At 36.0% G+C, this 15,392-nt stretch overlaps 1 protein-coding gene across 3 annotated transcripts in view; it reads left to right on the top strand.

Annotated features, from left to right (window-relative positions):
* The first annotated feature begins 4,747 nt into the window (after window positions 1-4,747).
* The window catches only part of LOC107558442 (uncharacterized), a 37,884-nt gene continuing 27,239 nt past the window's right edge, over window positions 4,748-15,392 (top strand). The window contains exons 1-8 of one of the 3 annotated variants that reach the window (XM_016242107.1): window positions 4,748-4,990; window positions 10,862-10,919; window positions 11,466-11,561; window positions 12,229-12,282; window positions 12,609-12,787; window positions 12,971-13,110; window positions 13,516-13,590; window positions 14,897-15,145. In XM_016242107.1, coding sequence (XP_016097593.1) covers window positions 4,887-4,990; window positions 10,862-10,919; window positions 11,466-11,561; window positions 12,229-12,282; window positions 12,609-12,787; window positions 12,971-13,110; window positions 13,516-13,590; window positions 14,897-15,145 — 955 coding nt within the window. In that variant the 5' untranslated portion in view covers window positions 4,748-4,886. The remainder of the gene's footprint in view (window positions 4,991-10,861; window positions 10,920-11,465; window positions 11,562-12,228; window positions 12,283-12,608; window positions 12,788-12,970; window positions 13,111-13,515; window positions 13,591-14,896; window positions 15,146-15,392) is intronic. The other 2 variants (XM_016242105.1, XM_016242106.1) reach the window with 2 other exon arrangements.

Raw genomic sequence — 15,392 nt, 5'->3', positions numbered from 1 at the left:
AACATTTCCTGCAGTTGGTACTTGGGCATGAGGAGGTCAAAGCCACAGGAAAACAGGAAGTACTGAGACCACGACAAGCTCAACTAACAGGAAGTGTACAGCTTTGAGCAGGAACCTTATTTGTGATCCGTAAGTTAATATTACAGCTCTCTCTTCCCATGATCCCTCTATCAATGTTCTGTTATTCTTGGCTTGATGAACAAATTCAAATGACTCAACTAGTTAAATTAATTTAGTTACTCTGTTGTCATATTCCAGAGAGGAGTTCAGAAGAGAAATCGCTGTAATAAGAGACAGGCAGCTGGAACCATATTTTGATTGGGGCGTTTTGGATAGAGGATCTTGGTGGGTTTATTTTGGATCTGGTAATCCTTTTTAAAGACTGTGTCAAAATAGAGCCTCAGAGATTTTTATTTTGCATTGTGTGCTCCTTTGGTTTTGGACTTGCCACACCTGCCAAAGCTAATCTAAACTCTGATCAGCAGGGGCAAGTTTCAGCCTGCCCCACTCATACTGATCTAGATTCAGCTCCAGGTGCCCAGATCATAATCAAAATGATGCTATGATGTCTACAAAACTGGTCTCAGGTCATAATAACAGAACATCAGGCTACCTGCTATTTTAGCCACACCTAAACCTAGTTCAAACAGTATGACTGTACTGAGCAAGAACAGTCAACTGTAGCAGTTCTAGAAGTAATGCAAAGTAAAATCACACTTTTGTTGACACTAGCCATTGGTTTTATTCTATTGTTTAAAGCACAGTGAAAAAAGTGCTTGCGAATGAGCTAATGGTGACCTTTAACCTTCCACAGAGTGCTTTGAATAGCCCTGTCAACCTCCATTCACTTCAACAAGACAAACTGCTTCCCATGGCAAGGTAAGAAAGCACAATGAAATATTACTTCACCTTACCCAGCAAGGGAGATCTGTGCTATATATCACATTTACTTTGCTCCTGTTAATATTTTTACAATTCATTTTACATGCTGACAATGGTAGGGCATGTTGTCACATTGTAATTTGTCAATAAACAGCCTTTGTCTTTTTAGACTGTTAAACGGTAAAACAATCGTTAAGCACAAAACGATTCATGAACGTGAATGAATTCATCGACAGCAAAAATATGAAACAATTTAGCAGGCAAATATTGAAATGAATTAATTATTAAATGTATTAAACATATATAAATAGACACTTAAAAAGGTGTAGAAACGATTTTCACTTAGAAATTGCTAGTAAATGTCACAATAATAAAGAAACAGCAAGTAATATGTACACAACTTATCTTTATTTACAACTTAGAAAAATAAATGTACAGTGTATATAATATTATGTATTATAATATTCATTTATATATATATATATACACACACACATTTGCATATATAGTGGGTATAAAATAAAAACATTTTGTTGCTTTGCAGCCTGAATTGAAGACAGACACAGTTTTTGTTTTATCCAGCTGTATTTAATCAGTGCAACTTACAACATCCAAGTGAATGATATAACACCAACATATCAGAAAAAAATAAATAAATAAATTTGAAAAACAGAATCACTGAGCTGGAAAAAGGAACACCCTCTTGTGTCAGTATTTTGCTGAATCACCTTTTGCTTTCATTACAGGCTTTAGTCTGTTGGGATGTGTCTCTCCTAAGGCTGCACATCTAGACTTTGCAATATTTGCCCACTCTTCTTTGCAGAACTGCTCAAGTTCAGTTCAATTTGATGGTGAGCGTTTGTGGACTGCAGTCTTCCAGTCATTCCACAGATTTTCAATGGGGTTTAAGTCTGGGCTCTGACTAGGCCATGCAAGGACATTCACCTTTTTCTCCTTCAAGCACTGTGTGCTCAGTTTTGCTGTGTGCTTTGGGTCATTGTCATGTTGGAAGGTAAACCTTCTTCTCATTGACAACTTTCTGGCAGAGGACGGCAGATTTTCCTCAAGAATTTGACGGTATTTTGCCCCGTCCATTTTTCCTTCTATCCTGACAAGTGCTCCAGTCCCTGCTGCAGAGAAACACCCCATAACAGGATATTACCACCTCCATGCTTTACTGGAGGAATGCTGTTATTTGGATGCTGAGCTGTATTGGATTTCCACCAGACATATTGTTTGGTGTTGAGGCCAAATAATTCAATTTTAGTCTCATCTGCCTCAGAATCTTCAAGGTGTGTTTTGGCAAAGCTCAGTCGTGTCTGCATGTGGCCTTTCTTGAGGAGTGGCTTTTTTCTTGCAACCCGCCCATACAAGCCACATGTGAGGAGAATTGGTGATGTTGTCACATGCACACAATGACCACTCTTTGTCATAAATTCCTGCAGCCGCTTCAGAGTTGCTGTAGGCCTCTTGGTCGCCTCTCTGACCGGTTTCCTCCCGGTTCTTTCATCCAGTGGAGCGATGTCCTGATCCAGGGGGAGGGTCTGTGCTGTACCATATACCTTCCACTTCTAAATAATAGACTTCACTGTGCTTCTAGGAATTACTAAAGCCTTTTAAATGTTTTGTATCCATCTCCTAACTTTATCCCGGAGATCTTTTGACAGTGCCTTGCTACCCATATTTGATTGTTTGCTTCTGTTGCACTACCAAGGACTGAAATGCTCCAGGAAAGCTCTTTTTATGCTGAGCTAATCAAAATGACCACAGATGATCACAGTTGAAAGTCAAATGGCTTTGTGTGCCATTGAGAAGGTGATTACTCATTTTTAGGAGGGGGTGATCCTTTTTTCAATTCAGTGATTCTGTTTTTTTTTCCTGATATGTTTGTTTTATATCTTTCACTTGGATGTTATAAGATGCAAATTGTAAATACAGCAAGTTGTAAATACAGCTGGATAAAACAAAATTTGTGTCCGTCTTCATTTCAGGCTGCAAAGCGACAAAATGTGATTATTTATTCCTAAATGATGATGATTCCGCTGTGTCTATTAAACCTTTGAAATTACAATCACATCGGAATATTTAAACGTGCTTTCGCGCAGTTGCTGATCCAGAGAGAGCAACGCTCATCATGTGGGCTAAGCTTTATCCTACAGTATGTTAGAAACAGCTTCACAAACAGTCAGTCTAGGCTACATTTCTGTGTTGCAAACATGAAATAATAACGAAAGTATTGGGATAAAATTTTATAGGCCGTATATAGAGTTTTTTTTACTAAATTAATTCATTTAACCCTTGTGCGACCTTTTGGACATTTTTGTCCTTTTCAGTTTTGTTTTGTTTTGATAATTTTGCCTGTGTTATTGCCAACTGCATACATTTTGGCACAGGTGTGTATTTTTATTGGAATTTTACTATTTCACTTCAATTTCCTTTAATAAATCTGCTTTGCACTAGGTACAAAAAATGGTTTCTCTCAGGACCTTAAGGACAAAAATGTCCCCATTGAATCCCATTTAAATTTTTAATCGCAGTGCCATTTAACTGTAAAATGATGCATTTTTTTGTTAATAGGCTTTCATTCTGTTGACAAGGCTTTAAAATTTTATTTTTTACCAGATGGTGCCATTTTTTCAGGTTTGACCTATAAAGAAAATCCTCGCTTTATATCTGTTTTCTGCTTCTGCATATTATAGAGCCAATTGGATAAATAATGCAGCTATAATTGTGTGGGTGTGTTGGTATGGATGTCAGAGTGTGCTTTGTATGTGTGTCATAAAATTTTTTTGTGTGTGTTCTTGTAATATTTGAGAGAGAAAAACTCTACTGCAAATCAAAAATCCAACCACTGTGTGCACCAGCAGAGTTTAGCTGTCATCTAATGGGGAAATTTTGGTACTGCACCCAAACAAAGTCTTACTGAAAGCTAATTTTTTGAGATCTCAACCTCACATTTGGAATACAACTTGTTTAGATGCATGGCTTTGATTTTCTAGCAGGTATAGAGTTCAACATGTTTCATAAAATATATATTTCATATAAAACATCGTTCATAAATCATTTTCATAAACCTAAACATCTAGAACTTTTTTTTTTGGGGTTTCACTTTTTAAACTTTTTTTTACTTCAACAATAATCTGCCATCGGTCGTCTTTAAAATGAGACCAAACTAAACTCTGTGCTCCCAAGCTTCAGATTTTTTGACATGGACATTTTTGTCCACTATGGACCTATGTGTAACTTTTTTTTAATTGACGCACAAGGGTTAAATTAATAAATATTTTTTAAATAGACTCATTATAACATTTTAGACATTTAGGCTATAAATAGACTCATTTTGTCAGAACCTCAAGTAAATTAGTCTATATTATATTGTTTGGTTGTCTAATGTTTTGTTTTCATAATCGTGAGAGAACCGTGATCTCTATTCTAAAAATCAATTAGGCCTATCCAGAGTCATAGCATAAAAAATATATAATATATCTGGCATCTAACTAATTGCCTACTATTAGCACTGTTTCTAATATTACAGTGCACAGACTATGATGTAAAATGCACAATTTTACAGACTTTATGTAGTACATTAACAAGGATTTGGTACAATAATAATGCCGCTTCTCATCCAGTGGCCCCCATTTCTTTAGGTCCTTTCCGGGATCCATATCTACAATATAAATGTAAAGGGACAAATAAGGCTATACTTCTTAATATAACATTGGATCAATACATTGACTATATAGCTAAATTGGTGACCCAGCCATTCTAAGGGGGTGTAGGACGTGTCGGTTCAACTCAAGTGGTTGGTTGTGTTTCCTCTGATCTGTCTGCGCTTATCTTCTGCAGCCTTCACTTTGACATTTGGAGCATGAGTGAACGAGGCGGCGGCGCGGGGCGGCCATCCCTGAAACATCGGGGATAGGCGAAGTGACACAGCAATTCCCCCGATGTATTTTTAATTCATCAGTCTCTTCTGTGAGGAATTGTCTAATATAAGTGCAGTCATGACATCGGTTTGGAAGAGACTTCAGCGCGCTGGCAAAAGAGCGTCGAAGTTTCAGTTTGCCGCGTCCTTTCAAGAACTCACCGTAGAGTGCACTAAGAAATGGTAAGAAATGCGATTTCTCTTTTCGTTGCCACATGTTGTTGTTATACACTATCATATAGGTTTATCGTTTCTCTTAAGTTTGACGTATCTGCAGTAACACCAGTGACCAGTGGCGACGCGACGCTATAAAATCAGAACGCTGTTCGCTCCCCATTCTAAACACCGAAGCTCTTGTGAGGTTGCAGGGTAGTGATGGTGTAGTTTACTGCCAGTGTGTTGTGGTTCTTTATAGTTCAAGAACGGATTATGCTGGCTTGTTTACACAGGCCAGCACATTTCTGTTTGTAGTAGTGAGTTTTGTTATTGGTACCTCCGCTTATACTTCAATTTTACTTTCAGTTCCCCCTAACAATGTCATCTTAATGGTTCCACTTGAAGCACATCTTCATGGACACTTGTATTAGCAGCTACAGATCAACTTCATTAGGCACTTTTTATGTGAGACGCTTTAACGCTGATGGGAGTGTCTTACAAATGTTGATATACAAAGTTACTACACTCTAAGAAATGCTGGGTTAAATATAACCCAGCGCAGGGTTAAAAAGGGACAAACCCTGGGTTTGTCCCTTTTTAACCCAGCGCTGGGTTATATTTAACCCAGCATTTTTTAGAGTGTAAGCATGGCCATTTATTTCCATGCAATCATGCACATAGTCTTTTATTATATGTATTTCACCATTTCAAAAATATCTGAGTTGGGTCAAATTTGCTAGCGTTTATCTAGATTGCAGCTCTGCACTCATTTTCTAAAGTGCTTGAGGTGCTATCTGCACTCTAAAAAATGCTGGGTTAAATACAACCCAGTGCTGGGTAAAATAGGGACAAACCCAGCAATTGGGTTGTTTTGACCCAGCGGTTTGGTTAAATGTTTAACCCAACCTTCTGGGTAGTAACCCAACCGCTGGGTCAAAACAACCCAATTGCTGGGTTTGTCTCTATTTTACCCAGCACTGGGTTGTATTTAACCCAGCATTTTTTAGAGTGTGGGATGCTTTTATTGAAGGAGTGCTTTTTGAGCCACTTGTTGCTTGTTTTTTTTTTCCTTTTATTTGACTGCCCAGCTCGTTCATTAAGCACAGTTTATTTTTGTATACAAAACTAAATTCTAACGTGGAAGCATTTCGATTAAAAGATTTTTAAGATCACAAGAAACATTCAGAAAACGTCAGTCAGGTGTGCCAGACTTTGTATTCGCAATGGGGCAAGTCCAGACAGACCTTCCATTAGACGCACACATGTAAGGAGAGTTCTGGTGTCCTTTATTTGCTTAGTTATAGTTATTAGTTGAGTGCAGTCATCTAAATCTGAAATACTGTCTTTTCAATGCAGTTATCTCAATAATCCCTTTTAACAAATAAATGCTCCTGCATTGTAGGCAAACTTAAAAATGTATTATTTTCCTGACAAACAACATCATAATGTGCATTAACATCATGTGACATTGGATTTTTGTAATCAATATTCCATCAAAACAATGTTAGTAGAAGGAAAAGAAGGATTCATACTCTTTTGACTTTATCATAGAGTCAGTGTTAAGAGAAACATGGCTAGCTCCGAAGAATTTGTGGTATGTGGAATGGCTGGAATGATTAAAGATGTTTGTTTTTTTGTTCTTTTTTTTATTTGTGTATTTATTGATTTATTTTTGAAAACTAGGCATCGAGCCTAAAAAGCAGACAGATGGTGTAGACATGCCTTTATTATTGGCTGAAACATGTTCACTTTGAGACACTACATGGTTAGCCTTTTATTGTTTAAAAGTTAAGAGTTGGTAAGATTTGGTTTTTGAACTCTCTTGCTCACCAAGGCTGCATTTATTGAATCGAAAATACAATAAAAACAATAATGTTGTGAAATAGTATTGCAATTTAAAATACCTGTTTTGTATTTTTATATATTTTAATGTGTCATTTATTCCTGTGCTAGCTGAATTTTCAGCATCATTCCTCCAGTCTTCAGTGTCACATGATCCTTCAGAAATCATTCTAATACTGCTTAGAAATATTTATTATCATCAATGTTTAAAACAGTTGTGCCACTAACATTTTTTGTGTGGAAACCATGACACACTTTTTCAGAATTGTTTGATGAATAGAAAGGTCAAAAGAACAGCATTTATTTGAAACAGAATTCTTTTGTAAAATTATAAATGTATGTACAGTTACTTTTGATTACTTTAATGCATCCACCCTGAATACAAGTATTAGTTTCTTTCAAAAAATATTACTGACCCCAAACCTTTGAACAGTAGTGCATTTCATGATGGAACATTCAGTAATATTAGCTGATGCTGCGATGATGTCATCTGACTTCTGTGGTCTCTGCAGCCCTCTGTGGTCCCTTAAGAGTGTGTCTTGTGTAGTCACATGACTTCACAATGTCTGACCTCAGAACAACTGGTTGATTCTATCAGTTAAATGACTATGCTAATTCTTGAATGTGAAATGTGGTCATTGTTACAAGACAAGAATCTCTGATCGTAGTGTTTTAACTGGGTTATTATTTTACATATCATTTAAAAAAAGAATATGTGTAACGTTTTAACAAGTAACAAGTTTAAACATTGCACCATCCAGTACCTCAAATCTAAATAGTTGTTTGTGGGCATACAACTTGATTCCCTTCTTATGCAGTTTAATAGATGTAGCACTGTGCTTGAGCCGCTTTATATCAATGCGTGTGCCATTTCCAAGTCTATTTCTGTGAACCCCATGGCTCGCTTGGCCTCTTGCATCCATTCACACAGCTGCTGCTGATACTGACCTGCAATACGAGACCCAGAGGCCCACGATTCTCTATCTCCACCTTTCCTTTTCTTTATTATGACTTCAAATGCCACGTTAGCATGCATAGACATAATCTACTGCCAGTGCCATCATTTGGTTTTTCATCAGTTTGAGGAAATTATTTTATAGAAGCACTTCATGTCCCATTTATTTGACTGATCAGCACTTTTCCAGGTGTACTATTGAGTGATAGATGTTACAGGTGGGTTGCATGGGATGCCTGGAAAGGCAAAGCCATGTAGCTTATATCCCAATATTAAAGGAACGACCTGCATGATATGAGAGTTGCATAATTGCATAGTCATCTACACATATAAATAGTGTATGGTTGGTCATAGCTTGCACTTTAGTGTTATTTCACAGTTGATTGTGAAATTTACGGTAAGAAATGGCAGCTGTGGTTGCCAGAAATGCCACAAATATGGAAGTAACGTTTTAGGTTTTACTGATTGAACTTAAATATGCAGTATAAACAATGTATATTTCATTAACAATGATACATGATTCACAATGATTCATGACACAGTGTTAAAATACCAGCTTACTGAATTACTAAAATCTGTTTTGTACCTTTATAATACACTGACAACCATCACAAAACACAGATGGTAATGAGAAAGCCACATGTAGAATATAGTAGTTTAGTAAGGGAACTTACCATTAACCAATCAACAGGTTTTTCTGTAGCATTTTACGGTCTTTTACCATTAAAATTATGAACTTTTTTAGTAGTGCAGACATTTTCACTTTTGTATATGTTCAAAACAAGCATTGAAGCATTGCTGTTGAGATTTAGCATAAAGGTAATTGGCAAAAAAACTAAACAAAACAGAAAAAGTGGTTAGAAATGAGACATTTGAACCAAAATCACTTCCATGAGGAAGTGGCATAGTGTGTTAAACAGCTGATCTGATAATGTTATTGTAAGGAGAGTCCACACCCTCCATTGAGGGAAGAGAGATCAGTTTGATGTAGACACACTGGGGAAAAGTAGAGCAAGTTTCAGGTTATATTTCCCACAACCACATTTAAGGGCAACCCTCCTCACACCTCTCTCTGTCAATACTCAGTCACTTTAGCTTACAATTAACTTGCACTTCTTTTTTTTAAAAAGGTAATATTTTTATTGTTTATATAAGGTAATATATTTACTGTTATTATTATAATAATTTTTTTTGGCAACCCTCCTCACACCTCTCTCTGTCAATACTCAGTCACTTTAGCTTACAATTAACTTGCACTTCTTTTTTTAAAAAGGTAATATTTTTATTGTTTATATAAGGTAATATATTTACTGTTATTATTATAATAATTTTTTTAAAACCTGAGGTCCATTTATGATAGCAGTAAGTTTTTTTTCATCCTTTATTCAATTCAAGATTATTCAATTCAACGTTGCAAAGCAACTTTTCAGAAAATTAAGTTTCTACACTATTTAGTAGTAGCTTATCAGTGGTGACTGTCAGTTAATGTACATGCTAAATGTATTTATGCAAAATGTATGCATCAGTAATTGTGCAAAAATAATTTCACTGATTTTAAATATACAGAATATATGTTATTGGCATTTAAATGTGGGTGGTCAAGGATTCGTCTGTCTGATGTCTGAAAGTTGTGTAAGTGTGTAGAATGAATCCTTCTTTAACAATCCTACAATGTGATTTTCTGGATTTTTTTTTCTCATTTTGTTTTTCATAGTTGAGGTATACCTATGATGAAAATTACAGGCCTCTCTCATCTTTTTAAGTGGGAGAACTTGCACAATTGGTGGCTGACTAAATACTTTTTTGCCCCACTGTATGTTATTGGCATTTAAATGTGGGTGGTCAAGGATTCGTCTGTCTGATGTCTGAAAGTTGTGTAAGTGTGTAGAATGAATCCTGTTTGTAGCCTTGGTTCAATAAAACAATCTCTTTTTGGTAGGGATGTAATGATTCACTCAACTCACGATTCGATTCGATTCATGATTTTTTTTAACAAAATGAGATTTAAGACAAATGATCAATTAAATGTTATTATTGCTTGGACAAAATACTGTACGTTTCTTTGTGAAATTGAAATATAACACTATAATAATATACTAATATAGCACTTGTAGCACAGAATGCTTTGAATTCAGTTTTGTGAAACTATGGATAAAAAAATATCCGCATGAAACACAAACAGCAGACGAGCTGAATGAGACGCAGATTCACTCTCTGCCAGCAGGTGGCGCTTAAAGCGTTTTCTTGGTTTCCGCTGTAAACAAAGCAGCGCTGCACTTATGAACTTTAATATGCATTATACAGAGGAAAGATGAAAAGAAAAAATACCATCGATAGACAGTTCCCCTCATACATGGATTCATATAATGAACCTAATTGAATCGCGATTTGTTTAGCATCTCAACCGATTTGAATCGTCACATATTTAAATCGATTTTCAACTGGCTCGCGGTTAATCGTTACATCCCTACTTTTTGGACTTGGCAGTTTTGAGATGAAAATTACAGCATGTTTTCATAGTACAGGGAACTCTTTTATCTCAAATGATTTCTCATGTTAGCATGGACATATTTTAAGATATGTCACATGTGTTGGATATTGGCCTGACCTGTCATGGTGCGTCTCTGTTACTTTTTTTTTAAATAGCAGAAACATATTTTGTTCTGCAACTGCTCACATTATGCAAAATGCTAGCCTGTTAGAACAGGAACAAATAATTTGAACTTGATCTTAAAGAAGCTCCAGCATTCCACGCAATAAAGCCAGCTAATGTTTTCCTGTATGTGGGTCAGATGAGTAACCTAATAACCAAACTGAGTGCGCAGGATAGTAGTCCCTTTCTTCATGCTGATGGAGACTAACCTCCTTAAAGCAATACCCTAGGGAATTTTAGGTGTATGATTGAAAATCTTCGTTATATTTTCACTGTTTGAGTCATTTTAAATGTCAGTTCTTTGTGAAGAGCAATACAGCTTCGTCCATTGTTCCATGCTCACTAAACAAACTGAACGATAGTGTATTATATGTACTCTCAGTGATGAACAGGAGCTATGATGTTTCTGCTTTGTTACATGTTATTGTGTGTTATTTGTCATTCACAGGCAGCCAGACAAACTGCGAGTGGTTTGGACCAGACGAAACAGACGCATCTGCAGCAAGGTAGAAGGAGGATGTGGGCTTTTAGAGTTACTGTTTCCACGTTTATAGTTTTCAAGTGCTATATAAAGATGTGGCTGTGGTTACTGTACCTTGACATTTATTCAACTGGAATAGTAAAGCTAGAGCACAACTGTAAGTGCAGAACAGTACATGTTTGTTTTTCTCGTTTAAGATTACGATTGGATAGCATTTTGCTAGTAAAGTCAGGACATGTTCTCTAAATTTAATCTTTAAAAAATTTTTACAGAGGAGGACAATAAATATCAGCATATTAGTGTCATTAGTAACCACGCAGAAAATGTTTGCAAAGCAGAAAGAACAAGTACTTCCTCCTAGCACATAAATCAATTGGTGGCACTGATTGGTGATGCAATAATAATTTCAACACACAAATACAGTGGGATGATTCATTAATATAGATGAACCCTAATCCTTTTATACCTTATTATTAGTGATTTTTTTTTTCATTGTGTAAACATCAGATATGTTTATCTGACTGGGTATCAGCAGCTGTGTTAATAGCAGTATTCTCATTGTCTTGATCAGCTTCATTGCTGGCAGCCAGGTATCAAGAACCCATACAGGGGGACTGTGGTTTGGCAGGCTCCTGAGAGCGTGGACATCTCTGTCACTCTTTTCAAGGTGAATATATGATATAAAAAGAATTCCATAAACGCTACCATTTAAAAGTTTGCGTAAGATTATTAGTATTATTTTTAAAGAAATTAATAGTTTTATTCCGCAATGATTTAATTGATTCAATCTTTTATATTGTTAAAAAAAAATCAATTTGTTACCAGAAATTTCTGTTTCAAATAAATTATGTTCTTTTTAACTTTCTATTGATAAGACAATCCTGAAAAAAAAGTTCATATTTTTCACAAAAAGTTTAAGCAGCACAACTGTTTTCACCATTAGGCACCAAATCAGCATATTAGAATTGTTTCTGAAGGATCATGTGACATTGAAGACTGGGGTAATTTTGCGTCACAGGAATAAATTACATTTTAAAATATATTAATATGGAAAACAGTTATTTTAAATTGTAATAATATTTCATAATATTACTGTGTTTTTGAAAAAAATAAATGCAGCCTTGGCAAACTTATAAAGACTTCTTTCAAAAACATAAATCCCTAAACTTTTGACCGGTAGGAAATTGAGATCATTTGTGCAGTGGTGCTTAAATATGCAAATTATAAACGAATAAAAGTTGTAAACATGAATTTTGTCATTATGTTATATAAATATTATTTAAATGCCCTATAATCCACGTCCACATAATCAGCAATATTTGCTTTCCCTTTAGGATCCAAATGCAGATGAATTTGAGGACAAAGACTGGACCTTCATCATAGAAAATGTGAGTCTTTCTACTCTGTAATCTCACCCTGTTTATTAAAGGTGCTGCTAGCAATTTTAGCTCAACCACAAAAGCATTTCTGTTTTGGTTAAAAAAGTGTGGGCCACTCCCTGACTCTTTTTCTCTGTTTAATAAACTGAGGGCTGTGACAGAAACGGGTCAGGAGGATGTAGGAACATTTTACGTGTGTTTCTCTTTTGCAATATTTTGTTATCAAAAGCAATTTTGAAAAAGCATGTCTTGAATTATGTTGTGATGGCTTCATCGATTTGGCAGTACGCTGCGGTTTGAAAGTACTGTGCTCTAACCCCATCTCATCCCAACAGGAAACAAAGGGCCACCGAAAAGCTTTAGCGTCAGTGGATGTGAACATGAAGAAGTACGCGAGCGCGACCCCGACTCAGTTTGACCTGGCACTTACACTAAAGCCTCTGTCTGTGAAAGTGTTGGATGCCACACTTAAATTCACCCTGTCCTGTGTCTTCCTGAAGGAAGGCAAAGCTACGTGAGTTCGGATGACTTCAACATTCCACTAGGAAGATGTGTTTCTCTAGATCTGTGTAATGATGTAAAAGCATCAGTCAAAGCAGACGACACATACAGTGTGAACTACATTTTATTAACTATACTGATCTATAGTTTTAGTAGGCCTTCAATTATTTTACTGTATTCTGTGTTGTGTATTCAGTGATGAAGACATGCAAAGTCTGGCGAGTCTGATGAGTTTGAAGCAGTCTGACATTGGAAACCTGGAGGACTTCAATGACAGCGATGAAGAGGAGGACAAAAGAATGTGTGCAGCAGTGAAAATGGCCACAGCAGTAATAGGTAATACTGACATACACTCACAGTCTTAAGTACACATACTATAAACCTTGACGCTGAAACCAGAAGTTTGGAAACAAGTTTAGAAACAGGCATTTCCTGTTCTGAAAAGGATATTTGCAGTTTTTTTCTGTTGTGTTGTTTCCTGGTTTTATGAAACTTGGTGGTGATGTAGATAACCTGGTGGTTGTTTGCTGATTTTAGTGGTTTGGTTGTATTGAGTTGATTTAATGTTTGCCAGTTAATGCTGTATTACAGCTGTAAAGGTAGCTTACATGAGGTTGGCCACGACAAACACAGAATCTGGAAATATTATCTCTCTTTCACGTTGTAGAATTCTCTTTTCTCAAACAGTCTCTTTCTTTTTCATTCTTTGTCTGTCGCCCTGTTCTTTCTGTCTGTGGTCAGCTCCTCTTCCTCCAGCTAGGAGAATACACGACAAGGCTTGGAGACCTGCTGTAGACACAGGTCCCTCTGACACAGGTAGATTACTGACTGCTCTGGCTTATTTTTCCACTCTCTTTCTTCCCTTTACACTGGAATTAACATTTTGTTTTTTTGGCATGATAATATTCAAATAAAGTACTATGGGGTGTTACAGTTTTCTACTGCTCAATTTGTATCATGACTGTTTCAGGTTGGTAAATACTTGCATCACAACTGGGCAGCACTGATTAAGAAATCTGAAGCTTGATAGTGCTAACTGAAAATTTGACACTGTGATTGGCTGATATTTATTCATTTGCATTGTTTGTTTTTCAATGAGCCCCTTTATTAAGTCTTATGCTATAGCAAAATGCACCAATGTATAAATAATGCACTTGGACAATTTAGTTCAGTAACATTTAATGAGTATGATTATATTAATTTATCTATTATTGTATATTCTAAATTTACATATACATATATATGTATATGCATTAAGATTTTTCTTTGCATTCTTCTTTATATACATTATTAAATTATTTATATAGAATTTATATAAAAACAAACAAGCACACACATGTATACACACAAACATAAAATTTGTACAAAAATATTTTATATAAATATTAAATATAAAAAAAAATAAATGTATAAAATAATACAATCAATATTTAAATTTATACACGCACATACAAATATACATATTTATTGTATTTTTTTAAATATATTTCTTATTGTGTATATTTTATATTTATATTATTTTATACATGAACCATGGGTATTTTTGTACAGATTTGGTGTTTGTACTGGCACCATTTCACCCCTGTAAATATTATTATTATTGTTATTATACACTCAAGTGTAAATTACTTTAGTTGTGCAAATTGAACATAATGTTACCACTTAAACTTGTGGAAACGTCTAAAAGTCAAAACCAGAAATGTAGTAGTAGCGATCATGAATATCACAAAAACAATTTCAAACTGAATATATAATTGTGTCATGTCGTATCATATACTAGAATTAAGGTTATCAGAAGTAATGCACTTTCTAACTCGGGTTGCTACACTGTATTTGGATAGACTGGTTTCTTTGGCCTGTTTTGAATCTGTAAGAAAGTGGGTGAAATTGCATAATGCATTCCCATGACCTCAGCATACCAGTGGTCATAAGTTTGTGTGTGTGAGAGTTTATCTGAGATCTGCATCTCTTCCTGGTGTCACTCATTTTCTTCTCTTCTGAATCATTCCCTGCTCATTTGAGTTCCTCTTTGTCTCTCTGCATTTGTTGTCTGCTACCTCTCAACTCTTAACTTCCTCTGTTTTTGTCTGTCCTTCTCCATAATCATCATCATTTCTCTCAGCTCATTCTGAACCGGAGCGGATGAGCTGTTCCTTCATTACGCCTAATGTTCCTCTCCAGTACCGCCCCCTGTCATACAGCGCTCTTGACCCTTCTGCCCCGCCCCTCTCCACTTCCTGTATCCAACCCCCCCGTGCTGCTGGCAGTGTCCCGCAGACACGCCCCTCCCCGTACGCCTTCACTGTACCTGCATTTACACGTGCGCATCCACCTGCCCTGCCCAAAATCTTCCAGCCGCCGACCGGCTCAGGTACAAACACTCATCCACCCGGTGCAATGCAGCAGATCACCACAGAGTTGTGCTTGTCTCCATCCGCTGCACTGTGTACATGTCCATACCTCATAGATCATCCACAAATTCACTCTTCTGTGGTATTACTTACAGTACATGTTTTTGTCATTTATGTTTTTAATAAGTTTTGGTGTGTTTTAAAGGTGTCTAAAAGTTAAAACAATAATAAATTCATGCACTACTAAAAAAGTTTTTTTTTTTTTTT

The sequence above is a fragment of the Sinocyclocheilus grahami genome, unplaced genomic scaffold (genome assembly GCF_001515645.1).
Source record: "Sinocyclocheilus grahami isolate Dianchi unplaced genomic scaffold, SAMN03320097.WGS_v1.1 scaffold645.1, whole genome shotgun sequence".
Taxonomy (NCBI): Eukaryota; Metazoa; Chordata; class Actinopteri; order Cypriniformes; family Cyprinidae; genus Sinocyclocheilus; species Sinocyclocheilus grahami.
The sequence above is the reverse complement of the archived record's forward strand: the minus strand, read 5'-3'. Positions and strand labels throughout refer to the sequence as shown.